Source organism: Manis javanica, chromosome 16 (genome assembly GCF_040802235.1).
Source record: "Manis javanica isolate MJ-LG chromosome 16, MJ_LKY, whole genome shotgun sequence".
Lineage (NCBI taxonomy): Eukaryota > Metazoa > Chordata > Mammalia > Pholidota > Manidae > Manis > Manis javanica.
Genome location: NC_133171.1, coordinates 48,151,325 through 48,167,149, shown reverse-complemented (window position 1 = coordinate 48,167,149; position 15,825 = coordinate 48,151,325). Strand labels below are relative to the sequence as shown.

Below are 15,825 nucleotides of genomic sequence, written 5' to 3'. Positions count from 1 at the left end.
TACAGCAAAGTTAGGAAGAGGAAATAAAGCAGGCAAGGGCAGGAAGTGCTCAGAGCTGGGAAAGACCTGATAATAATAAATTATGCAGGAGTCAACACATTTTTTCCTGAAAAGGGCCAGCTAGTAAATATTTTTGACTTTGTGGACCATATGTCTGTGCTGCAGCTACTCAACTCTGTTCTTACAGCATGAAAGCAGCCCTAGACAATATTAAATGAGCATGGCTGGCTGTCCTAATAAAACTTTATTTACAAAAACAGGCCATGGGCCAGACTTGTGCTAGGGCCATAATTTGCCAATCTTTGCTTTAGGGCTTTTCTTTTTAATGCTCTTCAAAGTTTGTAACTGCCATATACAATCTCAAGAAGCCATGCTGTGGGCAGTCTGGACACCATCCCCACTTAACAGAAGGAAAAACTGAGGCCCAGAGAGTGGCTAGCTCCCACATTATTGATTGAGGCATTACTCTAAGGCAGGCCTGGTATCTCTGTGACATCACAGAATCCCCAATATTAGTCCCTCCCATTCCCAACCCCAAGCACAAGTCCTGTTCAGCAGGGAGGAGGACCTCTGCCACACCCACTGGCACCCTGGGGAACACCCCGGAAACAATGAGGAGCCATCCTGCCGGATGCAAGTCTTCCACCCCTCCAAGTGCAGGCAGGGTACAAGCAGGCTGAGTCAGCTGGAGGGCCAGCCCTGCCCTGGGGAATGGGAGGAGCTGCCTGGGCTGCAGCTCTGCCCAGGCTGGTGAAGGCTGCAGCTGGCTGGACGTGACAGGGCACCATCACTGGAGGGATTGATTCCTATCAACAGTCTTCCTGGGCACAGGCAAAAATGTAGAAAACTGTCTAAGGCATGTCTGACGTCTCCCCTTGCATGCTGGGAGAGGTGTTCTCAGGCAGATGCCCCTCAAGTCAAATTCACGCTTGAATTACCTTACACAAAGTCAGCAAGCTGGCTAACAGTGTGGTCTCGAGCCTGACTGCCGGGTTCGAATATTAGCTCTGCCTCACGAGGGAGATTTTGGGGTAATGAAAATGTTCTAAAACTGAATTGTGGTGATGGCTATACAACTCTCTGTAAATTTACTAAAAATCACTTAATTGCACAATTAAGAAAATCCTGCCTAAGCCATTTAAAGCTTTGTGTTCTTGGCCACATTACTTAACCTCCCTGGGCCTCGGTCTTCACATCTGTCATACAGGAATAATAGTACCTGCATCACAGGGTAGATGAGGATTCAATGAGTCAACAACAAAGGACTTTGGAACCTAAGAAGAGGTCAATAAATGTTTGCTACATTGGCAAGGAGAGATCAGGCCTCACAGAGTTATACTTGGCAGCACACGTGTATTTATTTCTAAGTTCCTAAACCATGTCTCCAAACTGCTCTGCCCCAACTAGCCTTTGAGCCTGTTATTTGCTCTGCAAATTCTGGATGCCCTGGCCTCTCAGATCAAATGCTAGTTCCAATCAGAGGTCATCTCTTTTCTCTGCTCCTTGTGCACTTAATCTTTCATAGCACAGGCTCAGAAAGGGCTAAATGGCAGATGATTAGCTCTGCTCACCCCTGGGTCTCAGATCCTTGGGACAGGGAGAAGAGACATTTTGTTTGTCCTGCCCCTGTCCAGGTGACTTGTGTCCCAACTGTAACAACCTGGGCATTGAACTGAATCCAACAGCAAGGGCTGAGACAATCACAACCTCTATGGGTCCTGGCAACATGGCCATAAAGGTTGGTGAAGGTAATGGGGTGGCAAGACAGGTTTGCCAAAGCAGGGGTGGGTGACCCTCCTTAGACCCAGAGCCTTGAATCACACATAACAAGTGAATTCCTGTTTCCGTCAGTTACAGAGGGTACAAACTGCGCAAAGCTGCAGTAATAAGGTGACCCACAGCCAGAGCTACAGGGCTGGGCAGGCATGGTGTTTTCTGATGCCTGCAGAGGTCACCACCACGTGCAGTCAGGAGGGGCTTCCTGGGCTTCCATTACCCATCTCCAGCTCCTCTGTCTGAGCCCTTAGACAGTCTAAGCCCGGGGATGACCTGGCAGAAACCTGTGACCCCAACAAGTGACTGTGTGTCTTGCGAAGGCTGGTATCCTGCTACCAGCGGCTCCTGTTAATATTGCTTGGGCCTTTCCTGGCACAGCCCGGTGTGTGGGCACCCGCAGAGCAGCCCCTGCCTGCTCTTTGCCTATGATCCTGGGCCAGGAGAGGCCAGGGCTGGAGGCTGGGGGAGCCGAAGAACTGAAAGAGTGACGGCTGAAGGGACTATCCCCTACTCCTCACTTTAGGAGAACACTTCTGACTCAACCGTACTGCCAGGGAAGGGGAGACACTGCAACCCCCAGGAAGCCTTTCTGGCAAATTATTCCACGCCATAATCAAACACAACTTCCACCCAGGAGGGAAAACAAACGCCTCAGAAGAAGGCCTAGGATCAGAAGCGGGGCGGCGCAGGTCCCCGCACCTCTCTGCCCCCATGGCGCTTTCCCGCAGACACCCCGGTGCGGCGCCGCCCTCCTATCCCGACCCAGCCAGTTCGCAGGTTCCAACGTGTCCCTTCCCCTCCGCGCCCGGCCGCGTCCCCGCCCTCCCGGCCCGCGGAACTCTCGGAGCCCGGAGGAGGCAGCGCCGCCCGCAGCCCCAGGGGGGGAGGTGCAGCCCGCGGCAGCCCAGCGCCCTCCCTGAGGGCGCACTCACCGAAGTCCCTGCGCCCCTCCGCCGGGGCCTCGTGGGTGAAAATCCAGGGGGGATTGGTGGCGTAGAGGGAGGTGCCGGGGGGGTTGGCATGCTTCCTGCCGAAGAGTTTGCTGAAGGTGCCCTGCACCGTCTGGTTTTTTCTCATGCTGCCGCAGGCCGCGCGGGCGCCGGGGAAGGACCTGTCCGCCCTCGCCCTGCCCTGGCCCGGACGACTGAACCCCGCACCGGCTCCCCAGGGGCCTCTACCAGGTCATGTCCCCCGCCGTCCTCCGCGCCCGCGCACCGAAAGACAGGTGCTAAGGGCGCCGCCGCTCGCCTGGAAATGCGAGCTACCTGGGCAGGTAAGAGGCTGCGGCTGGGGCGCGGCCCCGCCCCGCGGCCGCCACCGCGGCTGCCGCCCCGCCGCCCAACTCCCCCGGCCGCATTCCTGCCTGCCTCCTTCTACAACGGGCCATTGTCGGCACGGCCCCGGTGGGCTGGGGACCTCGCCCAGCCCACGCCCAGCCGCGGAGACAAGCCGCCCCTCCCCCAGGTAGGCTCCTGGCCCTCCTCCTGCAATCTCCTCTCTCCGGGCGGGAGGAGGCGGGCAAGTCCCCTGCCTCTGCAGAGGTTCAGGTCAGGAGCAGGTCAGTATGGGACCTTTGGAAACCACTCCTGCGCCCAACACCGGGGACTTGGCTGGTCAAAGCTAACACGCGGAAGGGTTCTTTGGGCCCTCAGGAGTGGGGGCTGTGGGTCACCAGTGGATATATGGAAATGCCCATAAGAAAGAAAAGGAGGAAAAGGAATGAACTAGTATCCTATCTGATGACAAAGGTGGAAGCCTCCTCCTTGACAGAGCTCCCGAGGGAAGGTAGGATGACTAAATCTTAGCATTTTTTGTACATCAAATTATTATTTTCTCTGAAGTGAATGTAATTTTTAAAGACTTACGGTCGAGTCCACTTAAGGGTTCAGTTCACTGTCCAGCGAGACCAGCTGTGAACCGCCGTCCTAGCTGAGCCTGGGAAGGCGGGGCCAGATGAGGACTTGGGAGACTATGAAAGCTGCGGGAGGGGTGGGGAGGGGAGTGGAAGCAGGCCGAGGATTGAGATTTTGATGCTTTCTGGGCAGCAGGAGTGGAAGGCTGGGGGTGCTGGTGGCGATGGGGTCACAGATAGTTGGGGCACATCCCCTTAAAAAGTCCAGCTGGTAAGATCAGAAACCTCCCAAATTGTCCACTTAGAGATGACTGGTTAAATAAATTATGGCACATTCACACATCCTTTTTCCTGGATTCAATTATTAACACATTGCCACATCTACATGCTCAACCTCTCTTCACACACACACACGTGGTTTTTTTTATACATTTTTATTTTGCTGAAGGTTGAAATTGTATCATGGCACATCTCTACCCCCACCAATGCTTCTGTATTCATTGCCTGAGAACAGGACATTCTCCTAAATGACCATAATACAAAGTTATCACATTCAAGAAACTTAACATAGAGACAATGTTACTCTCTGAAATATAATCCATATTAAAAATTTCCCAATTATCCCCTAAAATGTCATTTTAGTTTTTTTCCCAATCCTTAGTCAAGATGCACACATTGCATTTGCTTTTCATGTCCCTCTAATCTCTTGATTAAGCACAGTCCCTTGCTTTTGTCTTTCATAACAGTGATATTTCAGCAAAGTCCTCTTTACTTGCTCCAGAGTTAAGAGAGACAAAGAGTGGGGCCTCCAGGGCTTGTGGCTGTGAGATCATTGTTTTCCCACCAGGAGGGGAGGGACTGAGGAACAGGTGGTGTGAGGGTGAGGGGGGTAGACTGGACCATCTTTAAAAACACTGTGTTCCCCAAATGATTTTGATTGGAGTCACACCTGTGGTCAAACCTGCCCCAGCCCACTCACCGCCATGGCACTGCTGGAACCGATTCTTGGTTGTTCAAGGAGTATTCGTGAAAGCTCTCTCAGTTGCCTAGTGCTGTGCTGAGGGTTTAGAGTACCTGGGGATACAGGAGAATTATATAAGTCTTATTTCTACCACAGAGGATCTTCGGCTCTCGTCAGGGAGCTAAGGTTTACAATGATTCAGGTGGCGGGCCCTGATGACAAAGTTCAGAACAGCGATTGCAGTCATTAATACTCACAGAATGAATTCAGAGGAGGGGAGGTCAGTGTGGGCTGGAGAAGTCCAGGAAATCTACTTAGAAGAATTGCAACTTGAGCTGGCCCATGAAGGATGAAAGGATGTTAACAGAGAAGGGGAGGAACCTGTTCTAGGGCATGTGCACATACCCATACCATCTAGCCCTCCCCCCTCATATCTACACACCATGATTCCTCCTGTTGTCCCCATGGGAAGGACACAAGAGAAGTTCTGATACCACATCGTGCCCTAGACCTCATCACAACCCACCCAAGAGCTCTAGACACTCAGTCACAAGACAGGGGCTTCTCTCTTGGAGACCTCTGCGGCATGAGGTCCCTCCCACCTTAGGTAGTTCCCAGGCTCTTACACCCTGAACCAGCCCCAGCAGAACCACCATTGAGCCACTCCATTCATACACAGCTTCCACTATATGACTAGTATTCTCGAGAACGGCTGTGTACCCAGCTCTAGGCTGTGAAGGATCCAGATAAATTAGACATGATCCCGAGTTCAGGTTGCTTTAGTGTCTTTGGGGAGACAGGGAGGCATATGGAGAGGGGAAGAGTAGGGAGGTAAATGAAGAGGAGACTAGCAGTGGGACAGGGATCCAGAGGAGATGCTTTCAGGGTGGGCTGGAGAGTCTTGGAAAGGTCGTCAGAAGTTGCAAAGGCCCCTGCAGGGACTCAGGGTGGTGGATCTGGGAACTGGGGGGTGGGTGGGAGGTCACAGCAAGGTTGGCCAAGGTATGACAGCCTTAAAAAGGCCAGCTGGTAAGATCAGAAACCTCCCAAATTGTCCACTAGGGATGACTGGTTAAATAAATTATGGCAGATTCACACAATGGAATAATAATACAACTCTAAAAATAAATGAGTCAGCTGACTGTGTCCTTATCTCCAAGATAAAGTGATACACTGTTGACAAAATGTTGTATGTAGTATGCTACCATTTGGGGAAAAATATGTATGATCTTATTTGCTTGTACTGGCACAGAAACTTTGCAAAGATACATCAGAAACTAATAAAAGTGGTTACTAGTGGTGGAGGTGGGGGGAACTGGGCAAATGAGGGGATAGGAATGGAAGGGAGTTTTCACTTGCTATTTAAAAATTTTTACTTTAATACTTGCTATTTAAAAATTAAAGAAAAAATAACTAGGCAGGAGAGTTTAGTCTAGAAGCATGGTGCATAAACCAGCAGCATGTGCATCACCTGGATCTTAGCAATGTAGAATCTCTGGCCCCATCCCCGACGTTGGGCAACCTCTGTGAACCTGTTTGTTCATCTGTAAAACAGGCTATTAATTTAAGGTGGTTATGAGATTCAGTGAGCTGATGGATCCAGGCACCTGGCAGATGCTCTGTGTTTAACAGGATCCCTAGTTGATTCAGGAACATGTCTAGGTTTGAGAAGCTGTGGCCTAGAGGCAGTGGTCACACTGAGCAGGCAAGGGTGAAAGCAGGGTCTTAAGGATGTTCATCTAGCAGCTGGGTGAGGACGATGAGGAGAAACGTAGGCTTCGGGATGGACAAAGAAGCCACTTAATTGGTGGCTTAATTGGTTTAACAGTTGGTCAATTGATACAATCCAGGAGGGGGTGGGGGGCAGGACTTCCATGCTGGTGGTAGAAACAAAAAGGGCAGAGTTGTTAATTTGTGGGACATTTCTAGGGAGAGAGGAAGGGTTTGGTAAACAGCTTGCATGGGGGAAGTAAAAAAAAAAAGCACCCCAACACCAAGCCATTTTCCTGTCTGTAGCATGGGAGCAGTGACAGCACCCGTCCCTGGAATGATTCAGTAGATACTGCATGTGAAGCGCCAGCACAGGGCCAGGAACACAGGGGGCACTTGGTACGTGTTCATCAACTTCTCTCCCTTTCTGGTTCCTTTTGCTTTGTGGGTTCATTTTGTTTGGAGACAGAGGAAATGGGGAAATGAGGGTGATTCCTGACACCAGAAGGGCTTGAGCTGCAGAATCTGGATATCAGGGCTCTCTCTGCCCTTACACCACCCATTTCACCCCTATTCCATTCGTTTTCAGGTGGGCCAGAGGAGTCTCAGGAAGGCTTGGGCTTGGCGGGGAACAGCACCCCCCAACCACCTCCCCACCAGTTTCACCCTGTTATCCTTTGAGGCTGAGTCCCCTGGGGCAGGGCCAGGGCTTGATTCTCTGTCCAGCTCAGCACCCCATACCCCACTCCACCTAATAGCAACACTTCACACCTGCTCCCCCAGTAAAAGAAACAGCCAGATAACAGGCTCCCCTTAAAACAGCCAAAGCCCCATCCTTTAATTAAGTCTTGGCTTGGCAATTAGCAACTTCTGAGAGCTGACTTTACTGGCTGCTTCTGGAACATGGGGTAGGATAGACGTTGTAGTCACCGCAGTGACGCAGCCAGGCCTTTGTCAAGTGTATGGCCCTTCCTCCTGCAAAGCCAAGTGCTCCTGGCTGGGAGAGTGCATGGGGCGGGGAAGGGCAGGCTGAGAAGTCCTGAGAGTCACCTTTGTCCCCACCCTAGGTCTCCTCAGCCATCTCTTAAGGATAAAAGTCAGAGCTCCCATCATCCCAATCCACATGCTACTGAACTGCAGCTCCTCTTTCCAGCCTCTCACTCCAGGCTGCAGACAATTGATGCCAGACCAGCCCCTGAAACTTTCCTCCAGCCTGCAGGGGAGGGTGGGCTCTGGTGCTCGCTCCCTCAGCAGTCCTCTGGGCTGGGCAGTGTCAGGAGACGTGGGCAGGCTGAGAGCAAGTCCGGCTGATGTGGACTCCTCCACCCTGGGAGGGGGTTCAGAGAAAGTCACTGCCGTTGCCTGAGAGTGTGGGCAGCAGTGTGTTCTGGCACTGGGGACACCCGTTCCCCTTTGTAACCATGGGCTGTGTTGATGGGACCATGACACAGTGGGAAGGATGCTTGCTGGAGAATAGGTTTGAATCCTGACTCTGCTGCTTAGCAAGGGTGTGACCATGGCTGAGTTATCACCTCTCTGAGTCTCAGTTTGTTCATCTGTGAAACAGGGGCTATTAATGTAAGGCTGTTACGAGATGCAAGGAGATAGTGGGTTAAGGTACCCAGAGAGTCTGATTCACAGTAGATACTTAGTACCTGTGTGCTCCTGCCCGTTCCCTACCCTGATTTTGGGTATGGAGAAGCTAACAGAGACCAGCAAAGGCAGAACAGAGGTCCTGAGAGGCTGCGAGAGGGCTGTGCCAATTCAACAAAGAACCTCAAGAGGGGAAATTCCCCGGGGGCCCAGGAAGCAGGGTGGGGCAGGGTCCACAAGGTCTCCTTGAAGGCCAGGCAAAAATAGCCCCTTGCAAAACATATCCCACAATCTGAAACTGTGTGCATGTATAAAAAAAGAGGATTAAGTACAGATCTACAAGATTCCGTGTAGATCACAGCTGTAAGTAAAGTGTATTCATGATTGGCCCGGGGTTGGAAGGAAACAGGACCCTTGAGAAGGTTCCGTTGGAATGGCAGGACTACATGTGCAATTTTTTACTTTTTAGTAATGTGTTGTGTTTGTTGGTAGATCATTTAAGTTAAAACTTTACAAATAACAACACAATTTAACATGGAATGCATTTACTTTTTTTTAAAAGGCACTGGAGGGGGGCACCTGGATGTTGGTTCTAATGCCACTTCCACCACGCACCTCCTGTGAGAGCTCGGTGCCTAACTGAGCCTCAGTCTCTCCACCACTAGGATGGGATGGTGGGACCCAATGCTCAGGTGTGGTTTCACATCTGGTTAAAAAGCTTGTTGGCTGGCAGAGCAGAGGCAGAATATTAAATGAAGCTGTCTGGCACTTCCTGTGTGAGAAGGCTACTTCTGGCTAAGGAAGGGGATGATAAACGAGTGGCATCAAGCATTTCCCGGGCACAGCCATCTCCTCTGCACTGGGCCCTGTGCTTGGGCAGCAGGAAGTTCTGACATTCAAGATGAGTTTGTCTCTTCTAGGAACTGCAGTGCCCCCACACAACTCATGTGCGGAGACCAGCCCTAGAACTGGACTTCTAGCCCTGGGTGCATTTCTGTGCGAGTCCTCCTGGGTCTGGCTAATCTCTCCCTCTCCCTGAGAGCTGGAAGGAACACCAGCCACATCTACCATTCAGTGAGCATCTCTTTCATGACCGGCGGGCCCGAGTGGATTGCACGCATTAACCCACTACTGTCAAGTCAGCCCTGCAAGGGAGGGAGTACTACACCCATTTTATGAATGAAGAAGAAAGACTTCAAATTATGTTTTCTCATAATCTATGGCCAATCGGTTCTGTTCTCAGGAATACACCCCAAAGAAACCTTCACCCAGTTCCTTAGGGCACACAAATGTGATGTCATGGCCCTGTCGTCTGTGGGGATGGGGAGTTGAAGACTCCTGGGGGCCCTGGGGAGACATAAAATGTGGTGGGTACAGTCCCTGGACTACACAGCCACAGGATGCAAGAAACTAGACACTGATATGGCAACAGGGATCTTAAAAACAGTCAGAAGTGATCAGAGCAATCAACAGAAACAGCTCTAAACACAGTGCCATTATATAAATGAAAGCCACCTGCGCACAAAACAACTACATGTATATATTTATATGTATTTTGCAAGAACACCTATGAACAAAAAGATGGTTATTAAGCACATTAGAATGTTTGGCTCCAGCTGGGGTGGGTGGGGAACGTGGCTGGAGACTAGAGATAAAGGCAGGGGCGGGGGTGGGAGGGTAATACAGCAAGAGAGGAGACTTCACAGGCCAGTGATGATAATGCATCATAAGGTGAGGTGTATAAATAACTCAACTATCTGTATTTGAGGGCCAACAAAGGAAAAAGAAGTAAGGATCAGAGAGGTCAAATAATCTATCCAAATCACACAGCAGGTAAGGAGGGATAGAGAGAATGTCCAAGTAAGCAGGCCTGCTTAGAGCCAGGCAGTAGCAGGACACTTGAAACCATCTGCTTGCACCTCAGCAGCAGAGAGGGCAGGAGGGGCAGAGGCTGTGTGTGTGGCAAAGTGCCAGGGGGGGCTTGCTGAATCTTCCTGAGTCTCACCAGTTCTCCTCATCCTTCCCAAACACCCGTGGAACACAGTGCAGATACAGATCACAGTCTACCTCCTAGGAACTTTGATAATGAATGAAATGAGGTCACATGTGGAGTGGCAGAGAAGTCAGAGAAAGGGGGGCTTCCAGGAGGCAGGGCTGCATCAGTGTCACCTGTAGTCTAGAAGTGACAGTAGTATAATAACTCAGCACCCGCCAGGCAGTGCTTTCAGCTCACCTAGTCCTCACAACAAGCCTTCTGGGTATATTGTGTTTCTATACTAGCTTTGCAGATTGCAAACTGAGGTACTGAGAAGGGAAATGCTGCAGCTGAGAAGTAGCAGAGCTGGGATTTGAACCCAACAAGAAGGGGTTCAGAGGCCATGATCTTAACCGTTCTGTGATTTACAAATGAAGACAGATATGGCTTGACTGGCCAGGCCTCCCTAAAGGAGGTCTCCCCAGCCATTACCCCCTCTTAAAGCTCCCCCAGTGAGGGTGGCACAACCTGGGCTGAGAACACTCTTGGCAGTGCCCAGTCCTGTGGTCACTCAGGAGGATTCCTGCCTGAAGTCCTTAGGTTATGACTTGATTCCCCCTCCTTCAAATATCCAAGATGGAGGGACCCAACATTGTCACTGTGCACAGGCCCAGAGAGGGGACAGGGCACATTTCAGGCCACCTGGCCTCCTGACAACAGCCCTGCACCTCATCCCCTTTGGCCGAGACAAGGTGTAATGTGTGCTAAGTCATGGTGCCCTGCTGCCCCAGGCCTCTACCACCTCCTGGGCTCCTCCTGACAGTTCCCCAGGCCCTGGGCTGGGAGCCAGGCCACTCTTCCCAGAGTCAGAGATGCTGGCCACTCTATCCTGAATGCCATGTTCCCACCTGCCCTCCCTCTCCCAAGCAAGGTATCATCGCCCCAGAACCTTGATGATCCCCGGATAAGAGGCTGGCAAGGCAAGCCCTGACTGCTGGCTCCTCCCCGCCCTCCTCCCTGACAGCTCCCCCTCCTGGCCCCTCCAAGCCTCCTTGGAAATTAGGGGTCATTACCATCAGGGTGTGAGATCTGAGTAGAGCTACACAAGTCATCAACACGCCATCTCCCAGCCTGTCTGTGGTCCCATAAACAACAGTGCTGACAGTGCCAGTGAGGAAACAAGCTTGCCAGCCCAAGCCGGTGTGGCAGAGGGCAGGAAGTCACCAGCTTGCTCTCTCCCCCTCCTGCTGGTCCCCACTTTCCTCACCACCACTCACCCCAGAGAGAAGCCCAGGTCTCTTCTACAGGAGGGATTTCTGAAACATCCCTGGACGGTATCTACCGAGTCTGGTGTTGGGGAATTGGGATGCTACAGAGGCGGGGGAGGGTCTGGTTTTTGAAGATGGGGACAGCCCATTCAGCCACTTACCCATCAATCCAGTTACCCACCCACATATGATAATAGCTAATATTTATTGAGTGCTTGCTCCTTGCTAGGCACTGTCCTAACTGCTTTGCCCAACCCTATCAGGTAGGGCTCTTTAGCCCACCCATTTTACAGATGAACAAACAGAAGTACAATTACTTGCTCAAGGTCACACAACTAGCAAAATGGTAGAGCTAGGATTCAAGTTCAAAGAGTCTGACTCCTGGGTCTGCAATCTTCTATAGCATACCACCCACCACCTATTCTTTCACTACCATCTATTCAGCCACTCACCCAGCCACCTGTCTATTCACCTATCCATCTGTCCCTTTATCTCCTAATCCACTGTTTGAAGGAAAAAGAACAGCATATGCAAAGCCTCAGAGGAGAGAGAGCAGGGCATATTTAAGAAATTAGCTACTGCACAGAATGAGAGGAAAGAGCAAGAGATGAGGCTAAAAGGTGAGCAAGGCTCAAATCGGAAGGGTCTGTCTGACCATCCATGCATGCTTCCGTCCCTCCATCCATCATCTCTGTAATTTGGAAGGAAGGGATGGGAGGGGAGGGAAATGGAGAGCTGGCTGGATACATTTCCTCCCTGCCAGTGATTTCTTAGGACATGTTGAGGGTCTGGGGGAACATTAGGACTTCTGGAGGTACCTGAATAACTACGATGATTTCCTCCTCTCTCCACTTACCCCCCTACCCACAGTTCATGTGTCCTGGAAGATTGCGGGAAGAATGATATATAGAGCAGGTCAGTGACACTTCAGCCTCTAGCCCTGTGCCTTGTCTCCTTAGGGAGACAGAAGGAATTGTGTTGTCAAAGAACCACCACAATGCCCCTGTCACATAAGTTCTCCCCACCTTGGCCTCCTCAGAGTCCCTTCCAGGTGTCCCAGGGAGCCCCTGGAGTCCCTGGCCACTGGAAGTTGCATCTCACCACCAAGGAAGACCCTGGTCGAGGATGTCCCAGGTGGGATGACATCATAGGGCTGCATCGGTGCCACAGAAGTTTGATTGGCAGGAAGGAGGAGAAAGGCCCCAACCCCACCATCTGTGTGGCCCAGAGCTTGGGGGCATCTTACAAAAGGTTCTGGTGCCAGTCCCACGGCCTGTCTTACTCTCCTACTGCAGTGCCACTGTTGTCCCCCTGGGGAAAGGGGCCAGGAAGTGGGCCACTATCCAACTCCTCTGGTTCCTCTGCCCCTTCACTTCCTAAGATGCTTCCTGCAAATGCTTTTGCACATCCCATCTTCTAGGCAAACGGTGACAGATAAAGACAGGAAGTTTACTGAGCTCTTATGACATTGAGGCCCTGTATGTAGGCTATCCCACTGAATCCTTGGGACCCTAGAAGACAGACTGTCTTGTTATTCCCACTTCATAGGTGGGAAACTGAGGCACAGAGTATTATAAATTATCAAAAGATCAGGCACCTAGCCCGGGAGGTGGAGCTGTCATTTGAACTCCAGGTCCCCATGCTCCAGCAGCCTCCCCATCTGCAGCCCTCTGAGCCCCTCTCCCGTCCTCTGCAAGCAAACACACTCTCAAAGGTGCAGAAGAGCACATTCAAAACTGAGGTGTAGCCGCTGGATGAGGCTGGTGATAATTGCTACTTGCATTGTGCCCATGTCTCATCACACTCCCCCCTCAAGCTGGAGGAGTAGATAGCCTTATTATCTCCATTTTGCCGATGAGGCAACTGAAGCTCAAAGGGGCTTAAGACCTGCCCAAGGTTGCCTGACCTGTAAGGGCAGAGGCAGGCCCTGAGCTCGGAGCTGCAAACTCCAAAGTGCAGGCTCATTCCTCTGCTAGCTGCCGCACCCAGTGCCATTTGCTTTGCAGCAGGACACAGGCCTCCCATCAAGGAGTGAGGTACTAATGGTGGAATGTAAGGCATGAGCTAGGCTAGCGGACGCGCCAGTCAGCCTGGATTATTTGAGAGGACAGAGTGTCTTCCCAGAAGACCTGTAGTAATACCACAGAAAACCCCTGTCCTACTCAGAAAACCCCACTGAGTCACCCTCTTTCCATTGTAAATCCTGGTATAAGAGACAAAAACATACATTTGTATATCTAACAGGTCTCAGAGGGGGTCTGCCTGTGGGGGTCATGGACAGAAGGTTCCATTCAGGTTCCTTCTCTTGGCTGTAGCTCCAAACCCAAGTGAAAAGAGGGTAGTGAGATTCAGAAGGGAGGGGAGGGGCTCGTGAGACCCCCTACCCGCTCTGTAAGCTTCACTGCTCTCTGCGGAATGGGAGGCTTCGGGGAGGGCTGCAGGGGGCAGGTGGGGTCTTTCTCAGCCAGCAGCCCAGGCCCCTCCACCCCGGCATCACGGACTGCTGGTGCTGACTGGCCCTTGTTGTGGGGCTGCCCTGGGCACTCTGGGATGTTTAGCAGCATCCTGGCCTCCACCCATTGGATACCCCCAGTTGGGACAACCAAAAATATCTCCAGGCGTTGCCAAATGTCCCCTAGTGGGAAAAAAGTCCCCGTTGTGAATCACTTCTCTAAAGTTATACATGTATCCACACACAAGCACAAACAACCATTAGCCCCCCCACCATGCTCCCCCCCACAGCATATGGAGCGCACTTGACAGGAAGGACATTTCAGGATGTGACAAGATGATAAAACGAAACCCAGAGTTAACCTGAGAAGTATGCAGCCTGACCCCACCCTCCCTCCAGAGCTGGCCGGGCTGGGCCCGGGGAGGGGTGGGTGTTCTCAGCCCTCTGAGGTTGGTCCCTGGAGGCTGGCAGGCCTTGGAAGGGGCAGGGCGAGGCTGGAGCTGCCCTGGCTTCTTCCTCCCCTGCCCTCCTCTGCCCCTCCCCCCTTCTTCCCTCCCTCCTCTCCCCCCTCCTTGTCCTACATCTCCTCTTCCTTCTTTCTCTCTTCCTCCTCCCTCACTTCTTCTTCCTCTTCCCAGGGACTGTCCCCTTGCCCCAGTTTCTCAGAGGGCCTCATCCCTGGGGGGGCTGGAGCCCTGGGTGGTGGGGCAGCAGCAGCTGGGCATGGCCAACAGGCTGACCCAGGGCAAGAGGGCCCAAGCCTGGGCCTGGGCTGGGGCAGGGAGGGAGGGAGGTGTTCCTGTCCTGGTGCCCCCACCAACTAGTCACTAGGGGCCTTCGGCAAGGACATGCCACCTCACCAACTTGGATAATGCTTAGATGCCTCTGAGCCTCAGTTTCCACATTTGGAAAATAGGAGTAACGTCCCAAATGACTCTTAAGAGCTTTGGCTGTGCTGAGCGCAAATGCTTGGCACTTGGTACAAGCTCAATCCTCTTAGCAAAGTGTGTTGCCTTTCCTTCTGTGGGGTCTCTGGTCAGACCCTCCAGCCATCCTGAAAGCACCTGCCTCTCTTACCCCTGACATCAGCCACCCAAGCCTGGAGCACCGGGGCCAGGGGGTCAAGACTGAAGGGCAGGGGGGATGTGGGGCCTCTGAGGTTCCCTCATCTCCACAGCCACAGGTGAGCCCTTCTGCAGTGGCACTAGGACCTGAACCTCATATCCTCACAATCATACTTACTATGAAGAAACCAAGCACTTCTGTGGCCCAGGAAAGAAAAGTTCTGCAGGTCAGGCTGTCAGCCTCAACGCTGAGGACAGAAGTAGTCGCAGCCCATTCTCACTGCCTGCAGGAAGCGCTGGCAGGCCTACGGGCATTTTTGGCTCTCACAGCTGGGAGGGGATAGAGTGGGCAGAGACCAGGGTGCTGCTAACCCTGCTACACACAGGACAGCCCCGGGACAAAAAGAGGTATGAGCACATGATGTCAGGGGTGCTGAAGGCACGAGCTCTGCTCTATGGGGCTTCAGATTGGTGCTCCTATTTGCGCTATCTTTGTTACTTGAACACCCAGAGCCTGGCATGCAAGAGGATAGTTTTGAATGAATGAATGAATGAATGAAACAACTAATGTCACATCTTCAGCTCTGCTAAGAGACGGTAATTCATAGAATAAATCTCCCACTGTGCCACCCTGAAGAACCCAGAACTCAAACCGAGGATTCTCTACTGTGTTCCTGCCAAACTGGAAATCTGACTTCCTGTCTGTTCAGTGAGCCTGGGGCCTGTGGAGGGCAGCCTGGCTACTTTCCTGCTGCCCAGCACTCCTAACAGGAGCTCAGGAAGTTGACAGAATGAAGGCACAAATGAATTGGCAGGCCCCGTCCCCACAGTGCTGTCGACACCAGATGCATCAAAGGGTATAGGCTCCGGGTCTGAATCAACTACAGATGGAGCTAATAATAACACCTTTCTTTAAGGGTTAATGTGAGGATTAGAAGAGATAATCCATTTAGAGAGTTTGGTGCTGTGCTCCTAAGAAAATCATTCGATTACTACCATCACAGCCCATTTCCAGTGCCTGCCCCTCTGCCTGTAATCCTACGCCCCAGGGCTGAGCCTGGAAATCTGGGAAGACTCCTGTCTGCCAAACACCTGTTCGCCCCTCTCTCTAGTTTGGTTGTGTGTCAGCACTAGGTTAAGCCCCCGAGGACACAGAGGTGAGTGGGATGTGGTT

At 52.0% G+C, this 15,825-nt stretch overlaps 1 protein-coding gene and 1 long non-coding RNA gene across 3 annotated transcripts in view; one reads left to right on the top strand and one right to left on the bottom strand.

Annotated features, from left to right (window-relative positions):
- C16H6orf132 (chromosome 16 C6orf132 homolog) overlaps positions 1-2,884 on the bottom strand; it is a 33,135-nt gene extending 30,251 nt beyond the window's left edge. The window contains exon 1 of one of the 2 annotated variants that reach the window (XM_037005098.2): positions 2,709-2,884. In XM_037005098.2, the coding sequence (XP_036860993.2) occupies positions 2,709-2,853 (145 nt within the window). In that variant the 5' untranslated portion in view covers positions 2,854-2,884. The remainder of the gene's footprint in view (positions 1-2,708) is intronic. The other variant, XM_037005099.2, reaches the window with a different exon arrangement.
- On the top strand, positions 551-9,393 carry LOC118969952 (uncharacterized). Its single transcript, XR_012126151.1, has 4 exons — positions 551-2,743; positions 2,864-3,049; positions 6,606-6,698; positions 8,813-9,393. It is a non-coding gene; the product is annotated as an uncharacterized lncRNA (long non-coding RNA).
- Positions 9,394-15,825: the final 6,432 nt, after the last annotated feature.